General features: G+C 43.2%; 2 protein-coding genes across 6 annotated transcripts in view; one reads left to right on the top strand and one right to left on the bottom strand.

Annotated features, from left to right (window-relative positions):
* The first annotated feature begins 709 nt into the window (after positions 1-709).
* Positions 710-18,372, top strand: part of boc (BOC cell adhesion associated, oncogene regulated) — a 40,271-nt gene continuing 22,608 nt past the window's right edge. The window contains exon 1 of the mRNA XM_053412245.1: positions 710-1,077. The gene's annotated coding sequence lies outside the window, so the exon portion shown is untranslated. The remainder of the gene's footprint in view (positions 1,078-18,372) is intronic.
* Positions 4,834-13,318, bottom strand: LOC128425577 (uncharacterized). 5 transcript variants are annotated; one of them, XM_053412249.1, is made up of 13 exons: positions 13,268-13,285; positions 11,271-11,429; positions 10,629-10,779; positions 9,498-10,227; positions 9,037-9,214; positions 8,536-8,676; positions 8,048-8,203; positions 7,703-7,795; positions 7,394-7,495; positions 7,118-7,210; positions 6,553-6,602; positions 6,025-6,133; positions 4,834-5,543 (listed from the first exon to the last, which is right to left on the bottom strand). In XM_053412249.1, exons 4-13 carry the CDS (start codon positions 10,211-10,213, stop codon positions 5,217-5,219), a joined length of 1,965 nt encoding a protein of 654 aa, XP_053268224.1. In that variant the 5' UTR covers positions 10,214-10,227; positions 10,629-10,779; positions 11,271-11,429; positions 13,268-13,285; the 3' UTR covers positions 4,834-5,216. The 5 variants fall into 5 exon arrangements, with proteins under 5 accessions (XP_053268224.1, XP_053268222.1, XP_053268223.1 ...); XM_053412247.1 differs by lacking the exon at positions 11,271-11,429 and having other exon boundaries at positions 13,268-13,318; XM_053412248.1 differs by lacking the exon at positions 13,268-13,285 and having other exon boundaries at positions 11,271-12,489.

Here is an 18,372-nt window from a genome sequence, read left to right as displayed (position 1 = left end):
CCACAATATGTCTGCACACAAACACAATCTGATGTGCACAAGAGCCACAGGTGTCACGGAGGGCTCACGGCTTGTCAGTGGGTCGCAATAATGCCTCAGGTGCATCATGGTGGGAGTTCCTGAATGAGTTCCTGCATTCAGAGAGGCGAGACCACCACCAACAGAACCCCCCCCCCCCCTCACTATCAGAGCCTGTGATCTGGGAATAGTCAGCTATTAATGAAGTGGACTGGAGCGGCTCCCCCCCGATTCAAAGTGTGCTGATTGAAGTGGTGAAGAAGAATTCCTCAGCCGGGGACGGGGGTGTTGGAGCTGTGATCACTCTGGTATGGAAGTGTGTCAGTCTGAGTCTGAGTGTGTGTGAGTGTGTGTGTGTGTGTGTGCTGCTCTGTCTTGACTGAGCCCGTCCACAACAACACAACCAAGCACAGAACTGCACAGCTGCACTAGAGGGCCTGCAGACCTCAATGGATGGGGGTCAATACAAACTCTGTGGGGACCAACGCATACCAAATCAGGGGGAACAGAGCAGGAGGAGGGGGAGGGGGCGCGCTTTCCCCCAACAGGACACCGTAGTTTTGAGCACATGAAGTTTGTTTAGGAGTTGTTCCTTCACATGTACACACCTTCCTGTGCGTTATGTGTGCGTAACCACCTCTCCACGAGCTTAAAGTCCTCCGCGGCTGCGTGTGTGCACGGATCTGCTGCGTGGAAGAAACGCGCAGGACCCAGCTCCGGGGATTTTGGGAGCCAGTCAGTCCCCATTGTTCAGATCCCTCCTCCTGCTTGGGAAGTGGGAGGACCCGAAAAGGCGTCGCAAAAGGGAGAATTGTTTGAGAGCTCAGTCATCCAAAAACGGCCTTTCAATGTGAGAGCTTGGGGGAGCCGAGGAGAAAATGTCGGTGGCATCGCAGTAAATTACCAAGAGAAGCAGCGAGGCTCTTTTTTTTTGAGAGGGAAACGAGAAGTTAAAAACTGTTGCTGCTTTTCTTCTTTGGGACTAAATCTCGGCGCAGAGGAGAGGAAGGAGGCCGGGAGGCGATCGGGAGGCTACTGCGAGGTGCGAGCAGCCTTTTGGTGAGTTTGATCCCTTCATGCGCTCCGTGGTTTTGCTGCTGTTCCCCCTCGCTATCAGCCTGTGTTATAAACTTATACCAACTTGTGTGCGCAGTCTCACGGGAGCCCCCGCCAACTTTTACGATCCTTAGTTTGCGTAAAAAGTTGCGATTTTGCTGTTAAACGACTACTTCGCGCTGGTGATAGCTACAGTTGTGGTTTGTTTTTCCTTCGCGTATCCATTCACGCAAACTTTACTACAAACTCTCCGCGCCACGGATCATCGTCCCTTGAATGGATGTGCGCGTGTTGGCCTGATCGGGCCGTGGAGTAGGTTTTAAAGTAGGAAAAGTGAACTTTACGCACGGACTTAGCCTGTTGTTGATGGCTCGAGCTCCGCGTCCCGTAGTCTCCCGAACACTTAACTCAATGTTCCGCTGGTATTTGTTCATACTAACAACACGATACACGCGCGAGGGTGATGATCAGTCTGTTGTGACACGTTGCAGAGATTCGCGGTTGTGTTTTGGGACGTTTGTGCGTATTTTCGGGGTGAAAGTGTGTCTGCGCGTTGCAGGCCGCAGCCTATAGTCGCTTCCCATAGGGTAACAGAAAACGGACATTGGGAAGTTCTGCCAGATTTACCCCCATGTTATCAAATGAGAGTGCAGGAGTGGATCTGTGAACGAGGGGGTGCTTCCGAACAGTGTCCTCGGGTTATGTCAGCTGTGCGGCAAAAAGGGGCAACAATGTCCATTATGTTAAGGAAAGAGTTGTTTTCATTTGAGGCATCAGTTTCCGAAAGAGGCGTCAGCGAATGAAGATTGAAACGGCTCCACACCCCATCCTGTTTCCTCCATCCTCACCATCCTGTTGTCACGGAACAACAACTCTACCTGTGCGCACTCTGTCTCCTTCACTCTCACACCCCAACTCCTGTCCTCGGAATAAACAAAGCCTCCATTACAGTGACAGCATCCCAGGAAGGGTCCTCCTCATGTCAGCCCCTCATTCAGGCTCTGCTTTAATGAGAAAATGTTTGTCTTATTCCTCCATCGGCCCTGCTAATGAGTGTTGGCCGGGGTGTCACTCACCGTGGGGGCCCGGTGGAGACACAGAGGACACGCGGGAGGAGGAGGTGGTGGTGGAGGTCTGAAGGAACAGCCGCAGGGGCTCAAGTTTCCAACCCCAGGTGTCGTTTTGTTATTTGGATTACACGAAGCCTCCTGCGCCTCGCTTGGAGGAACCTCGGGCGATCCAGTGACAGACATGGCATCAGACAAGAGCGGCCGATTGTTCCCACTGAATCAATGTCACTTGGATTAAAAAGTCGAAACGAATGGCCCTGGCCTCCTCCAATTAGGTGCACAGCTTATGAGGGAATTAATTGGTCTCAGTAAAAAAAAAAAACGAAGAAGCAGCCCCTTGTTGGTTAGGTTGTTGTTGTTGATCATCTCTGGCAGTCGGGAGGATGAAAGTTGAACTAATTGATTTCAGTCTGATTATCTGCCTGTTTCTCACACTGCCACGGCCCCTTTGATCGATTATGTGCTGGATGGAAAAACATAATTAGAGGAGTTCACGATCACTTGTACAGCAGCCGTGTACCCATCGCAGTATTTTCACTTTCATATCATTAGTGTCATAACGTAGGGGTTAAAATACAAGAAAGCATATTGAACCCATCGCTGCACATCATACATACCCTTCAAGTATAACACCATGCTTTTATTAATTCAGCTTGTGCAACTGAATGAAAAGCTCTCAGGCGGCAGTCCACTGCCAAAATATGAGTTACTGCTGGGAAGCACGGAAGTGGTACTGTTGATACTCCTTCAACCCAAAGCCTGAGCCAAAAACTATTAATCTGCAACTTTCTCTCAGTCACGCAAGTCGCTTTCAGGCAAACATCCCATAATTCCAGCCTCACACATGCAAGAGTTTGCTGTTGTTTTGGTTAAATGTTATGGAAAACTGACAACTGACAGTTTTTTTTCGTCATATATGATAGAAAACTGAATATATACATGGATGATAACAAACTAAACATATTTGGCTCCATTACTGAATATTACAGGTGAAACCCCTATAGCTTTGCTATATCGTATAGACCCTTTAACAATAATGTCACAGGCCACAACTACTATAAACTAACAGTGGAGAAAAACACTTTCGAAGGTGTATAAAAGTCTTGAAAATGTGCACATCCGCAGGTTCAGGATTCTAAACTAACTTCCTTTTCTTCTAGGTGCAGTCTGACGAGTTTGTTACCAGGTAGAACTTTACAGTGAAGCCTGATCTTGAAACTTAATTTGATTGACTATTGGTTTCCTGTCAAACAGACGTGTAGTGGAGACTAGTTTTCCGCGTATTTGGCCAAAATCTGCCGGATAGATTTTCATCCAGTCTATTGGAGCTGAGTTTTCGTATGCGTGTGTGTCTCCTTGTAGAGAGAAGTTACTGTGTGGATTTAGGTTTGCAGCCAATAGCAATAGTTGCCTGCTCGTATATAACGTCGCCTCTGCCATGTTGAAGTATGATGTCAGATATGAGTGGAAGGGTAGGATTTGACTTTTCTCACCAGGAGGTAAATCCGAGTCTCAAGGTGGAGATGGATTTCCAGAGGCATTTTTCAGAGTATAAACAGCCGGTGGTTTTACTGGGACTGCTGCTACTGCTCCCATCTCCTGTTTGTGATCAGAGAGTTTTGACTGCGGTGTTGGAAAGTTGCAGCGTGTTGTTGTAAAGGGTGTAGCGTCGGTGTAAATTCACAATGGAGGGAAAAAAATCCTCCCCGAGGGCATGCTTTCATCTCCGTGACAGCGGGTACACTCCTGCAGCCATAACGGCTCTCAGGCAGAATATGTGGGCCTTTACTCCAAGTGTGTGTGTGTAGGATTGTGTGCATGTGAGTGACAGTTCCTGTCCCATCAGGATTATCTTTGCACAGGAATGTATTGCTTGTCATTTCGGCCCTTAAAGGCTCACCTGCATTGTCGTTTTAGGATTACACAGAGGAAAAAGAGGAAAAGAGCATTTGCATGAGGGAGTTTACACCTTTTAAAATATCAGCAGGAGTTATTCTGGATCATTCTACTTCTCATATACTAGCAGGGGAAACACACTCCCAGCCAAATAAGGCTGCCTCATTTCCCGGAGCTGGACATTATTGGGCTGTTGACATACACTCACAGAAATATTTAACCCTAACTTTTAAGATTTATGTAATTTAATTAATAACAAAGTTCCATTTGATTATTTTTTATATTTTGAACATAAACCTACCACATAAACTTTACATGATCCATATGCATCAGTGTAATAAAGCCTATTCATTTGAAATGCATATTCCTCAGGTTTATGTATTCAGTATTAATATAATTTATTGAATTTAAATGCATATTATTCAGGTTATACATTTAGAATACATTAAGTATATTTGTTTGAATTACATAGTAATTAGGTTACCTATTCAAGATGAATAAAGTGTATGTGTTTAAGATACATAACAATTAAGCTTAAATTCAATCAAAATGCATTAGATTTATGTATTTTTATGATTAATATCCATTAATATTTTTCTATTAGGTTACCTATTCAAGATGATTATTGTGTATGTTTTTGAAATACATAACAATTAAGCTTAAATTTAATCATAATGCATTATTTTTATGATTCATATTCAATGGATTTTTTCTATTAGGTTACCTATTCAAGATGATTGTGTATTTGTTTGAAATTCAACAATATCTCAATGATGCATACAATCAGACCACCTTGTTGATTCAACTAATTTATTAACGCTTCTCTTCACACAGACACTGTACTCAGCAGGTAGTGTAGCTCTTCAACCAAGTAATCTACTGCTATAGATGGAACATGAAACATGTTTTGTAATTGCAATAGAACAGAGGCAAGTTAGTATCTGCTCCAACAATGGCAGTAAAGGACCTGCTCTTTTTTCTAGATCTAGAACAAACAAACAAACTACAGGCTCAACAACATTCCTTACATCTGTATCTGCTGGAACGATCGCAGTAATGGGATATGAAAGGACAGAACAAACTCTTCAGGCTCAACAACATTAAACATATAGTAGTAGAACATAGGTCTCTTCCTGTACTTCCTCCTCCCATCACCACCCCACCCCAAAAAAAGAGTCACCTGAGCAATTTGAGTTTCAGTGCTCGTACTTTGGCTGAAGGCTTGGACGATTCCAGGTCCATCAGGATCTTCTGGTAAGCTTCGAATGTATACTTCAAGTTTTTTGGATAGCTCAAATTAAGAGCATAGACCAACCCATAAAGCATTATGCATGCATGGTTGATACTTTGGAGGTTGTTGAGAACTTGGACCCCTTCCAGGACCATACCGACATCTGCAAAGAGTCCACCAGGACCATCATGATCATCACCCTCAGCTTGAACGGTGTAGATTGCCATGGTTGTCCCTGCGACATCTGCCTCGGCCTCACTGCATTCGATGTCCTGAAAGATGGAGAGAACAGAGAACAATGAGCTGTGTCACCCTCACCTTTGACCACCAAATTCTAAGCAGCTCATCATTGAGGCCAAGTGCGTGTTAATTTGAAAAAATTCTCTGAAGGCACTGTAGATATAGCGTTCATGAGAATGCGATGGAGTTCAAGGTTACAATGACCTCAAGATCTTTGACTCCCTAAAAGCCTGGAAAACAAAACAAAAAGTCAAGTTATGTATAAATGGAGTTGTACATTCAATGATCTTAAACTATTTAAATATGATTAAAAAAAAAGTGGTGTTTGAGCATTGTTGATCACAATGAGGGTTGTGTCAAAGAATCTAGATGCCATTCCTTACCGTGTTTGTGGTAACTGTGCCGTAAAGAATGGCATGTCGTGTCTCATTGCTTAAAATTAATACTCTTACGGTAATCCTTTAATTTAGTGAATATTTAATGGTGCACATGAAACATAAGAGACCAACTTACATGTTCATAGGTTCGTCCTACTCTGAGGCTAAGGTTTTGTGCTTCCTTAAGACGCAAGGATTTCCGGGAAGACAGAAGAGACTGCACTTTATCCAACGAAGCATTTGACCTGCCACAATAAAAATGGAGTCAACAAAACATCCCTTAAAAATATAAAAAATCTGTGAGGTTTATGAAAATATTCAAAGTAACAATACCCAAAAGAGCCAAAGTAGGGTGAAAGGACAGTAGGAAAGAGGCAAACCTACTGCTCCCTCACTCCTACCCTCCACCATCTCTCCTAATCTCCTCTCATAGGGTAAGGTTTACTCCTCCCTCCTATCCAACCCTCTCTCATGCCGTCCTCCCTCTCTCCTAACCTCCTTCTGTTTCCTGTTAGCAAATAGAAGGAACTAATCTCTTCCTATCCTGACCTTCTCTTCCCTAACCCATCAACCCTTGCAAATGCCCCATTCTACTAAATAGAATCAGCCCCAACAGCCAAAACAAAACAAAGTATCCTTACTACTACACTGTTTTATGACTTACCTCTTCACATCCGGCTTTGGCTTTATAGTCTGCCTCAGATCCTCAGCTGCCTTTTGACAGAAAAAACAATAATTATCCCATTATTTCTCTCCACAGATATCAGCCCTAAATACAATACAAGGTATGGTAAAGGATGAAGACAGGAATTGCATTATCTTTGTAAACCTCATTGTTGAAAAAATTGAGAAGTAACAATTTCGCCATACTTTTACACCTTTTTAAAATCCCATGCTTTATGTATGTGTGAAGTTACACTGTGATAGGAGGTAACACACAATAAAGCTATATGTGTGAAGTGTGTGGGAGACAGAGAGAGAGAGAGACAGACCGAGAGGGAGAAGACCTAGGGGAAGAGAGAAAAGGAAGGACGGAGAGACAGAGAGAAGAAGGAGACATAGGGAGATAGTCAGACACAGAAAGGGGGAGGGAGACAGAAAAGAGAGAGTAGGGGGAGACAGACAAAGTGTGGTAGGATAAAGAGAGGGGGGGGGGGGGGGGGGGGGGGGAGAGAGACAAGTCGATCAATCTTGTGTTGGTTAGAGTTCCAGTCAACATGTCCACTTACTTGCAATAACATCAAGGACGAAAAGAAGGCTTCCCTCTCCCCGATGTTCTTCAGGCGTTGGAGCTCATAAGCTGAGAGTCCACAACATGCATCCTGTTGACCCCACACACACACACACACTCACACACACACATGAGAGTTAAGATGATCAGAATCAAGAATTAAAACCGAACTAACATAATCTGAAAGGCATTTCTTACTAAATAACATTTCCAAAACGGGTGTCAATTACATAACTGCTGCTTTATGAGAACTATCAAGTTTCTGTGTACTCACCTTCGTGTTTGGGGCAGAATTGTTGCTGGCAGATGGGAGACGCTTAGGTGCCAGGACCCGTCTCTTCACCTCAGGCCCCTCCGGACCATTTGGATTTACTTCCTACAAGTGACAGCACTACCACCATTGCCTTGAGGGAATTTCTTACTCAAAACAAACAACCCATTGGACCCAATGACGAACTACTGGTGGTCAAGGTCAATGTGACCTAATGCCCATCCCATTCTCATGAACACCACATGTTATCAGGCGCACCTAGAGGGAAATTAATTACATCTGGCACAAAGGACAGAAAGATGACATACTTACCACGTATTCTTTGACCAATGTGTCCAGGTCTTCACAGAGGTAGATGCTGAGACATCTCAAAACGCAATCACGCCTCACGTTGATGTCTTGATTCTGAAACAAACATTGCATGATTCCATGCTGGTCAGTGTCAGATACACACTAACACGCATGTCAAGCCACTAACATTTCCCTCCTTGACCATCCTGAACTCAACTGGTTTCACTACACTCCATTAAAGCAAAATGTAATTTCAATAAGTTCTCAATAAACAACCAGTCCGGCCCTTGACTTGTACACATTTTTTAATTTTGGCCCATGGCGTATGAGGTTGACACCCCTGGGTTAGACCAAAAAAATACTTACATTCTCCATCTTTGCCATCATGGCTCCGATTTTTTCCCCTGCAGCTCCCCCTTTAGTGTTGAAAACCCTGATCAGGTCGCCGGTCAGGCGGTCCAGTTCCCTCAAAAATGTTAAGGTCAGTGGTACAGTTGTCAGCCGCATAAACTCCAAGTTGATCTGTAAAAGACAACAGAGACAGGACACAGACTTAAACAGGGGCAGCTGTTGCTCAGTTGGTAAAGGGGTCAATCATAGACCGAAGGTCAGAGGTTCAAATCCCGGCTCTGACTGTCCACATGTCAAAGGGTCCTGGAGCAAAGCTAGAGCACTGCACAGCAGCTGGCTGCCGCCATTGAATTGTTAACTGGGTGAATGAGAGAAAGCCATTGTAAAGCACTTAGGTTTGGGTTGGGCTCGACGCTAAGCTTTTTTCCAATTACCAATTACCACATGTGTGACAATGTGTGACATTGAATACACAAGTTACTAAACTTCAGATTCACACTTGCCTCAATGACGTCAAAGAGTGCTGGCCATTTATTGAAAAACTCTGGAATCTTTGGCTCCTGGAGAACCTCCTGTCTCCTGAGGGAGAATGTACGCTGCATCTTTTCCTTGATGAGGGCCTCATCCCTTTTCTTCTTTTTTACCTGAAATGGAATGAAACGTCATTGTCATTATACAGTAAAGATACTTGTATAACGAGATATGATGAGAAACTCTCGGCAATGGTACACAATACAATTGGAAACAGAAGTATTAACAATATGAATAGGGAGTAAGAATATTTTCCAAACTGAGCGTAATAGATAAAGAAAAATGAACTGTGCAAAGTAACCACAAAACAGCTTAAGTGTCCAGTGCTGTGCAAAATGAACTGTTGGGCTGCTTGAGCTGAGCTGGACAGGAAGTATAGTGCAAAAAACATGACGGGTTAAAAGCTCTTATACTGGCCATGCCGTGAACATGGTGTAATCATGGATAGGTAAGATATGTATTGCACATTATACCTCCATCAGTAGAGCCACCCTTTCCATCTCCAAACTGTGTATTGTTTCACCACTAGGGATGTTCGGACAGAAATTTACATCTCCCTTCCTGGGCTTCTTGATGTTGGCTGCTGGAGACTGCTGGCCACTTCGCTTGTTTTTCAGAGAGTTGATGGCAACCTCGGGGTGTCCAGCTCGGCTGAGGAGAAGAACAATGATATTTTTTCAGCACCTTTCACTGACGATCAAAAATTGCTTCACAATTTAAACACAATGGGCTCTATTTTAGTTTTGTCCTTAGCGCCATGTCTTTCATACATTTATGCTGGTGCAAAGTGGCACAAGACCTTAAATGCAAGACTTCTAATCTGTCGGACTGGCATTTACTATCTTGCTCCACCCTCTGCTGGCACAAATATAAAGCATAAGCCTTGGTACTTAGGACAGCAACAAAAAAAGAACCCATTAAATAAAACACAAACCTCAGCTTGGTGCGGAAGTTCATCATTTTTATCTTCAGGTAATGCTTCCAGCCACAGTATCCAGTTCGTGTTGCTTTTTCCAGTAAACATGGATGTGACTGTATCAGAGCCTTTGCCACTTCCTCTAATTGCTCATCCCTTGGGTAAGCTGTGTGCTTTATTATTTCCTCAGCTAGGCCTTCAAGGATATCTGAGCGTACTTTCGGCGTAGGACACAGAACAGTTCCCTGTGCCTTGAACTCATCATTTCCTTTCTGGAGCATAATCTCAGCACAGGATGAGAAGCGGGGCACGACAAAGGGTCTAGGCCAGGGGCAGGACCGGGTCTCAGGCGATGACAAGACGATGGTATCATTGCTGGAGTGGGAGTCTGAATCATTTGGTTCTAATGATGAAGAGCTGGCTTTGGAAGGAGTACCTGGGATTGTGCAGCAGGCATCTTCCGTGAGTGGAGCGGACCTGGTTGTCTCACAAAGCATGTACACCACTTTCAAAGTCCCTTTATCTTCAAGTTCTGATGTTGACAAGAGATTCATGAACTGATTATCCATGTCTTTGTCTTTGTACTGAAGTCTGAACTTCTCAGTCACTTCAAAGAAAGTCTTGATTTTAAGAGCCAAGTCCTCCACAGTTCTTGGTATTCCGGATTCAATGGAGAGTTTTCTTGCATCCTCTTCACCTCCAAAGAGGACTCTGAAGGTTACTCGTGCTGCCATCCTGCTTTGCTAATCTAAGGTGGATACAGAAATACAGAGTAGACAGGTATTAGTCTTGTTATTCAAATATTCAATCACTCAGGCAGAATACATGGTCAGGACACAGTCATTGCCTAGATGTGATGAGGCTAGGACAGCGAGGAGGGTAACAAAGGAAGTTAGTAAAGAGGAGACTAGGAGAGAATAGGAGAGTGAGAAGGTCAGTAGAGAGTGGAGACTAGGAGAGTGAGAAGGTCAGTAGAGTGGAGACTAGGAGAGTGAGAAGGTCAGTAGAGAGTGGAGACTAGGAGAGTGAGAAGGTCAGTAGAGAGCAGACATGAGTACAGAGAAGTACCCACAAAGTTTATGTGGTGGACTAAAACCAAATTTGTTACTGAAGATTTTTACACGGCACTGTAAATTAACTAAATCAAACCTGTAATGACGATGTGTCTCTTCAGGGTCACCATACGTCTGGATCCGACTGTGTAGGCCACAAGTGGACAGTAATCCGTAAGCTCCTCAAGCTGAACAAGGGCAACCTCTCTTCCTGGTGACAATGTCAACTGGAACGCCCCAAAATGGTGCTGATACCAAGCAAAGTATAAACGAACTATGAAGCTCAACTCATCTCTCACTATACATATTTGTATGATCTCTGCAAATTCAGGCATTCCAGCCGTTGACCCACATGCCAAAAACATCCCATTTCTGTAATTGATCCCTTTAGTGGTGACATTCTTTGTGAGATTCACTTGACTGATGTCTGGATACTTCAGTCTGAGAGCCAATACAACCTCCTCATTCAAAACATCAACTGGGACTATGGAGACATTTGTAACTTCCACATTTGATGCACTGAGACTGGATGAATGCAAGTGATAACTGATCAATTGCTGGTGTTTGCTTGCCAGAGTAAGTGCAATATTCCTGAAATTATTTGTGTGTCGAGCTACTTGTTTAAAAAAACTGTGTTTGGCCTCAAACCTTATAGTCCATACACCCACAAGAGGCCCAAAGCACCTGATCAAGTGTGGGTAATGCTCGATATAATGGTGTTTAGGTTTCAGCGTCACACCTGGGATAAGCTCAAGCAACCTGTGTCTGTGCTCAGACACTTTGACATCAAGGTACGCAATGGTCTCGTGCGTGTGAACAGGTGCCACAACCAACTCTACGATTTCCTTCAGGTCTAGTATCACTTGCCAAGCCAGCTCACCCTCTGGTATAAGGTCCCCTATGAGAAATGGAAGGAAACGTATGAGGCACCAATTTTCATGGGAGTTGCCACCTATCGTTTTCCTACTGGAATAGGCAAGTGGTATGATGTGAGGCCGATTTTTTTTGTCACTCCACTTATAAGGAAATTTGAGTATACGCGTGTTAAGAGAATCCAAACTGAAGAACTTCTTCGAGATCAGAATGCTCAAACACAGTGCTAGTTCAAATGGGACAATGCCCTCAAACAAATCGTGTACTATATCTGGGGGGTAGCCTGTGCCGACGTGAAAATGTTGAAGATGTTTAGTTAAAGGGCAAGCTCTCTTCACTCCAAAGCAATTCTTTTGAGTATCCTGTGCAATCTTCAGATGTGCTTCATGTATTTCTTTGGTTCGTAGACAAAAAGCACCTGAATGAACATCCTTTGACTGTATTTCTACTTTCTGAGCAGTACAAAATCGGCAAATATATTGCCCAGAAAAGCTCTCTATGAAACCAGCCAAACCGTGGGCGCCCAAATTATCAGCAATTACACTATGCACTGTTCCTTTGACAAAAGATCCAAGCTTTGGAATGAACACACCATGCTCTTCTAGTGTAACAAGATCATGTAAAAGTGGCTCCAAAATTTTTTCATATCCATATGCCTTTACATCGTCACTCTTACACAAAACTGCCAAATAAATTGAGGTGAGTGCTGAGTGAGAGCCTGGTGCCAAGTTATTCAGAATCCAATATACACTACACAACTTGTGCTTCTTTCGTGACGTGCCCAAAGGATTACACAATTCAAAGTCATCAATGTATAAGGTTAAACAAAGTTTTAAATCATCACTTGAGAGGAACAGGTTTTCCTTGAAGTACACACCATCTCTTATGGAGCGATACTGCTGGTTTTCAGGCTGGTCAGTGTTACTGCTCTGTGTTCTGTGGGTATCAATAACTCTATTCAACACTTCAGTAGAATCAAGTATCTGCTGCAACGATCGCAGTAATGGGATATATTGAAAGGACCTGCAATTTTTTTGATCTAGAACAAACTCTACAGGCTCCACAACATTAAACACTTTTTTTAAGTATTCTTTTCTCTTATAAGCTGTAGAAAGTGCACCACCTTTCCCCAGTGCATTAACCAAAGGATTCGATTTACATAGTAAATCAGCTAATTCATTAACAACAACACCATCAACCTCAATGTCTTTGTTTTTGAAAAAATCTGAGAGCCTGCTCCTAGTTATCGGCACAGACACTGTACTCAGCAGGTAGTGTAGCTCTTCAACCAAGTCATCTACTGCTATAGATGGAACATGAAAAATGTTCTCTAATTTCAATAGAACAGAGGCAAGTTTTTTTTCTACTACTTCAGGAAGGTCCTCTGAATAATCAATATCAGTATCTGCATCGGACTGACTATCATCTATGTTTGCAGAAGATGTGGGCCTATCATCAGGACTAGCAGACTGAACAGTGACCTTAACTACACCTGCCTTAAAATCTGATAGACTGTGGGGATTATGTTTACGATTTTTATGTGACTTAAAAGTACCATATACATGTGTCTGAAATGCACATCCCTCAAACATACAAGTTACATTTTCATACTGTCTAAGATGTTGATAAGTATGACTAAAGTAATCTTTCTCAGTTGAAAGTTCTTCACAACCACACGTCTGACATTTGAATGTAGTTGACTGAGCAACTGCTGTTTCTAGCTTTCTGTGTTCTCGATATATGTGAGTCAAAAGTTTCTTCCAGGTTGTGAATGTGCAAGGACACTCTACATAAATACAGGGATATTTGCATGTGCGGGCATGGTGGAAATGTCTTAGTCTGAAGTGTTTTATTAACTCATACCTTGAGGATAATATAGTGTCACACAATCTGCATGGCCACATAACACAGCACCTGTGAATGAATACAAAGAACAATAAGTCAGTTACAGCATGTTATTAACAACCAAAAAACAAGTTCCACATGGCTACAAAAACATCCGTTTTCAAAGTGCATGTATAATCTACAGCACTACTGAAAAACCCACACACCCAACCTTCTACAAGATCAGAAATTTTAGGCCATTTGTATTTTCTGTTATCAATGAATTTATCCTTTTGACTCAATTTTAGCTTTGATATCTTAAACAATTTTGTGTGAAGGGGGGGAGCGAGGGAGGCGGCAGCGGCGGGGGTTTAGAGCATAGACATCTTATAGATAGACGGAGCATTGGCTCCTGGGACGCGAGAAATACGGCCGCCATCTTGGAGTGGTAATGATTTAACATTACCGTACAATTGGTATAATTAGTATTGAATAATAAAACACGCCAAACCATGTGGCCTTTATCATAGCTACACGTATGACAAAAAAACACATGAAAATCAGTGGTATTCAGTGAGGTATGATTAATTAAATGCGCTGACAGTTCATTGCTCCAGCCAAACGGATTACACTGAGTGGAGCGGATGACCACTCCAAAATGGCGGCCCCGCGTCTCGTCAGCGCCAGTAGGCGGTAGCATTCGATGCTCCGTCTATCGTATACGATGTATATGGTTTAGAGCAGGGGTATTCAACTAAAATTTAAAGAGGTCCAGTTTGAGAAAATTTCTTGAAGCAAAGGTCCGGAAGATCATAATTTCTAACTATTTAGTGTGATATATATTTAAGTAGCCTAGTAGTTGTATCAGCAACTGCATGTACTCAATACCTGACTTTCAAATCAAATGAATTCAGTACGATTCAAAAACTTTTTGACAATATTTATTATCATGTAACATAGAACTGAACATATATGTATTGCAGGAGTATATCATTAACTAAATAAAAGTAGGACTGCATTTCGAAATAAATAATAAATAAATAATAAATAAAAATGTGCAAATAAAGTGCTTAACTTCAGAAAAATAAAATAAATGAAGCAAAAGCTTGAAATTCCCTTTTTCTGTTTCACAAATTGACTTAACAGTCTCAACCAATTTCACAGATGATAACAATTGAACAGTTTTAGAATGACTGACTTCCGCTTTTAATAGGGCTACTTTCCTCAGAGCTGAGAAAGCTGTCTCTGAGACCATTTGGAGCCAGAAAGTGGAAGGGTCAGTTCTTGCAAACTGCTCTTGCAGGGCCACATCTGCTTGGAGATCAACCAATTGCATCTGGAGAAGCCCAGCGTTCACCCATTTAAAGTGCTGTGTGACTTCCTTTGAGAACCCCCTGACATCTGTGATGAGAAATGGGTTCTGAATGAACATGGTGAGCGGCTGTCCAAAGCTGAAGCTGTCAAAACGGTTGCTAAAGTTAACAATCAGCTTATCAATAAAGCCAACAAACGCAGACACATCTCTCTGTCCCTGAACCTGTTCCTGAACTGCTGGGAAGTGTGCACAGTCTCCCTGCAGGTCTTCCTTGAACACCTCAAGTTTCCTCTGAAAGGAGCGGACAGCTGTCATCAGTTCACAAATTGAATTGTCCTTGCCCTGTAGCCTCAAATTCAGTTCCTTCAGATGCGAAGTGATATCAACCAAAAATGCCACATTATCCATCTGTTTCTCATTTTCTAAAAAGAGAGAAAACTGTGTTGCCTTCTTCTTCTGCGCTCTAACACCCTGCCTTTACTGAGCCATCTCACATTATTGTGCAGCAAAAGGTCATCAGCATCGGCATCAACTTCTCTAAGGAATTCCCTTAGCATGCGATGCTGGTAGGAAGAGGATGCCCTGAGAAAATTGATCATTTTCATCATTGTGTTCATCACCTCAGCATGTTCATCTGACAGGGAGGCGCAGAGGACAGATTGGTGAATAATACAATGGTAACCTATGAGCTCAGGATTGTCCTCTTTCAGTCTTGCTACAGCTCCTTTCTCTCTCCCTATCATTGCAGGGGCTCCATCTGTGGTAATTGAAACCACTTGTTGTGGATGTATCCCTCTCTTTTTTAACATTTCCTTAACAGCCAGGTAGATGTCTTCACCTCTTGTACTGGTCTGAAGGGGAGTGAAACCTAACAGGTCTTCACAGAACGCTTTCTGGTCGGTGCTGAAAAACCTGACATACCAACAGCTGAGCACTGTCACACACGTCAATGGACTCATCCACGGCTAAGCCTACACACGGTGCCTTCTTCATGGCTTCATCTAGCTTGGTTAGAACATCCTCAGTTAATAGTTCACTTCTCTTTGTGGCAGATGAGGCTGACATGGGTATTTGCTTTATTTTATCACAAACCTGTTGTTGTTGTTTTCCGTCAAAAGTGTTTCGGCAACTGCACTCATGCATTCTTTGATAACCCCTCCATCAGTAAATGGCTTTTTGTGTTGACCCAAAATCCAAGCAACTCTGAGGGAACACTCATGAGCACGTTGTTGGGCAGTGAATGAGTGGCTCAGGATCCTGGTGGACTGGACATATTGGGCTCTGAGACCACTTATTTTCTGTGATCTCACTTCAGATTTAGGTGGGTATGTTTGTTCAAAACCTTTATGTTTTGTCTCATAATGGCGTTTCACATTGGCACTTTTAATAAGTGCCACAGTCTCTGAACATATGAGACACACTGGTTTAGTGCTCCCAGTGGGAAGAATGAACAGAAATGAGTCTGTCCATTCCGGATTGAATGCTCTATTTTCGCTGTCCACTTTTCTTTTTTTGGAGAGCGACATGTGTATCTTATGTTTTCTCCGGCTCACTCCTGTTTCTCTCCTTCTTTCCGGCTCACTCCTGTTTTTTTTTCTTTTCTCCGTCTCACTCCTGCTTATTTCCTTTTCTCCCTCTCACTCCTGCTTCTCTCCTTCTCTCCGTCTCACTCCTGCTTCTTTCCTTTTCTCCCTCTCACTCCTGCTTCTCTCCTTCTCTCCGTCTCACTCCTGCTTCTTTCCTTTTCTCCCTCTCACTCCTGCTTCTCTCCTTCTTTCCGGCTCACTCCTGTTTTTTTTTCTTTTCTCCGTCTCACTCCTGCTTCTTTACTTTTCTCCGTCTCACTCCTGCTTCTTCACTTTTCTCCGTCTCACTCCTGCTTCTTTACTTTTCTCCGTCTCACTCCTGCTTCTCTCCTTCTCTCCGTCTCACTCCTGTGTCTCTCCTTCTCTCCGTCTCACTCCTGCTTCTTTACTTTTCTCCGTCTCACTCCTGCTTCTTTCCTTCTCTCCGACTCACTCCTTTGTTTCTCTCTACCTGTACCGCTATCTTTCCTTTTCTTTCTACCGTATTTTCGTGTCTTACTTGCCTCTAACTCTGTCATCTGTCGGCAGCGTCGCAATGTTTACCGCCGTGAATGCACAGACTTGATTGGCTGAGTAGTATCACATGGGATGGCTTTACTCGCATGCAATTGGTCAATGCGCTTCCTCATCCGCTAAACCACTACCGTAATAACTACAAAAGCTGCGCCTGTTAGAAAAAACGGAAGCTCCGCTAAACCACTACCGTAATGACTACAAAAGCTGGCTGTAGGTCCGGGTCCGTATGGGACGGCTTCTGGGTCCGGACCCGGACCGCGGTCCGCCAGTTAGTGACCCCTGGTTTAGAGGGTTCTAGACCAGACCGGATTGCTTCTGGTGTGAACGACATAATCGGTTAATATGTGCCCCGAAAGGAAAATGGCGGCGCTTCGCGGCTATTCGCTTCCACGTCCGGTGTGTCCCTTCCATTCAGATACCCGAAAAGTTTTGAATGAAATATATTTCAATTCGCCAATCATTGATCATTTTTCCTACTCCACATCGTGGATGAATAATACATCCATGCTCCGCATACAGCACGAAGTTTAGTGAATTGCTAGCTACGTTAGCTAGCGAGTGCCAGCACATGAGGTAAATTAGTAGGCCTCAAGATAAAACTGCTTACAGTCATCACGAATTCCGCAGATTTGATCATTAGTGAATTGATATTAATGTAAAACTGCACGAATAATACACAGATTGATGTAAGAATACAAAGGATGACTCGGATTACTCACCATTACACCTGAGCTGGGAAGATGGCGTCCAGTGGAAAACGAGGGTGTCATTTCCTGTTCCGCTTCACTTACCGGTAGCCTTAATTGTATGCGCACCAATACCATACATTTTAAGTAAAAGAATCGTGTTTGTTTCACAGCTTTGATTATTTAAACCATTTTATTATGTATTAAGTAATTACATTTAATATATTTTAGAATTGACAGAATTACACAGATTATAATTAATTTCAATACATACATTTAAAAAATATTTAATTTAAATAAAATCTAATAGATGTATATGCATAAATATAAACTCTACCATGATTCATTTCTGTGAGTGTACGGTGCATTAGTCGTCCGGTGCTGACAGATTGGAGGCTCGGGTACGGGCCTGTGCGCCCCCGGGAGGGTTCCTGTGTCCAGTTAGACATTGGATAACCAGAGAGGGACACCTGGACCGGCAGGTGGCCGGGGTCCAAACCCCTCCCCTGGGGCTGCATACCTCTCTGCTCCTGATCTTCCTTGTCAGCCAGGACCACAGAGAGAGAGGGAGGAATGTAAGGTTTGAAAAAAAAGGGGGGAATAGTGAAGGAGAAAGTTCTGACGGGGAGTTGGATAGGGTGATTGTTTAGTACCCTTCCAATAACAGGGCTTAGTTTGTGTCTGGGTGTGTGTCATAAATACGATCAGGAATCCACTTGACGGCTGATTATTGATCGTCCAAGGTCTTTCAAACCAGTTGAGTCAATTAGTTCCACCACTCAGAGTAAAAGTGAAGAAGCTCTTGAATTGATAATGGAGTATCCCAAACCACGCTCTCGCACTCTCTCTCTTTGACACACACGTGCAAACACAAACACACACACACACACACACACACACACACACACACTGTGAGTGTGGCGCGAGTGCTGTTAGATCATTGATCAACTCCAGACTCTGTGAAGTGTGTGTGTAGACAAATAGCCCTCTGTGTGTGCAAAGCAGATATTTGGACAAAGATTAGAGGGCTGTTATTACGAG

This window comes from Pleuronectes platessa, chromosome 20, assembly GCF_947347685.1.
Source record: "Pleuronectes platessa chromosome 20, fPlePla1.1, whole genome shotgun sequence".
In the NCBI taxonomy this organism is placed as follows: Eukaryota; Metazoa; Chordata; class Actinopteri; order Pleuronectiformes; family Pleuronectidae; genus Pleuronectes; species Pleuronectes platessa.
This window is presented reverse-complemented; position numbering and strand designations above follow the sequence as displayed.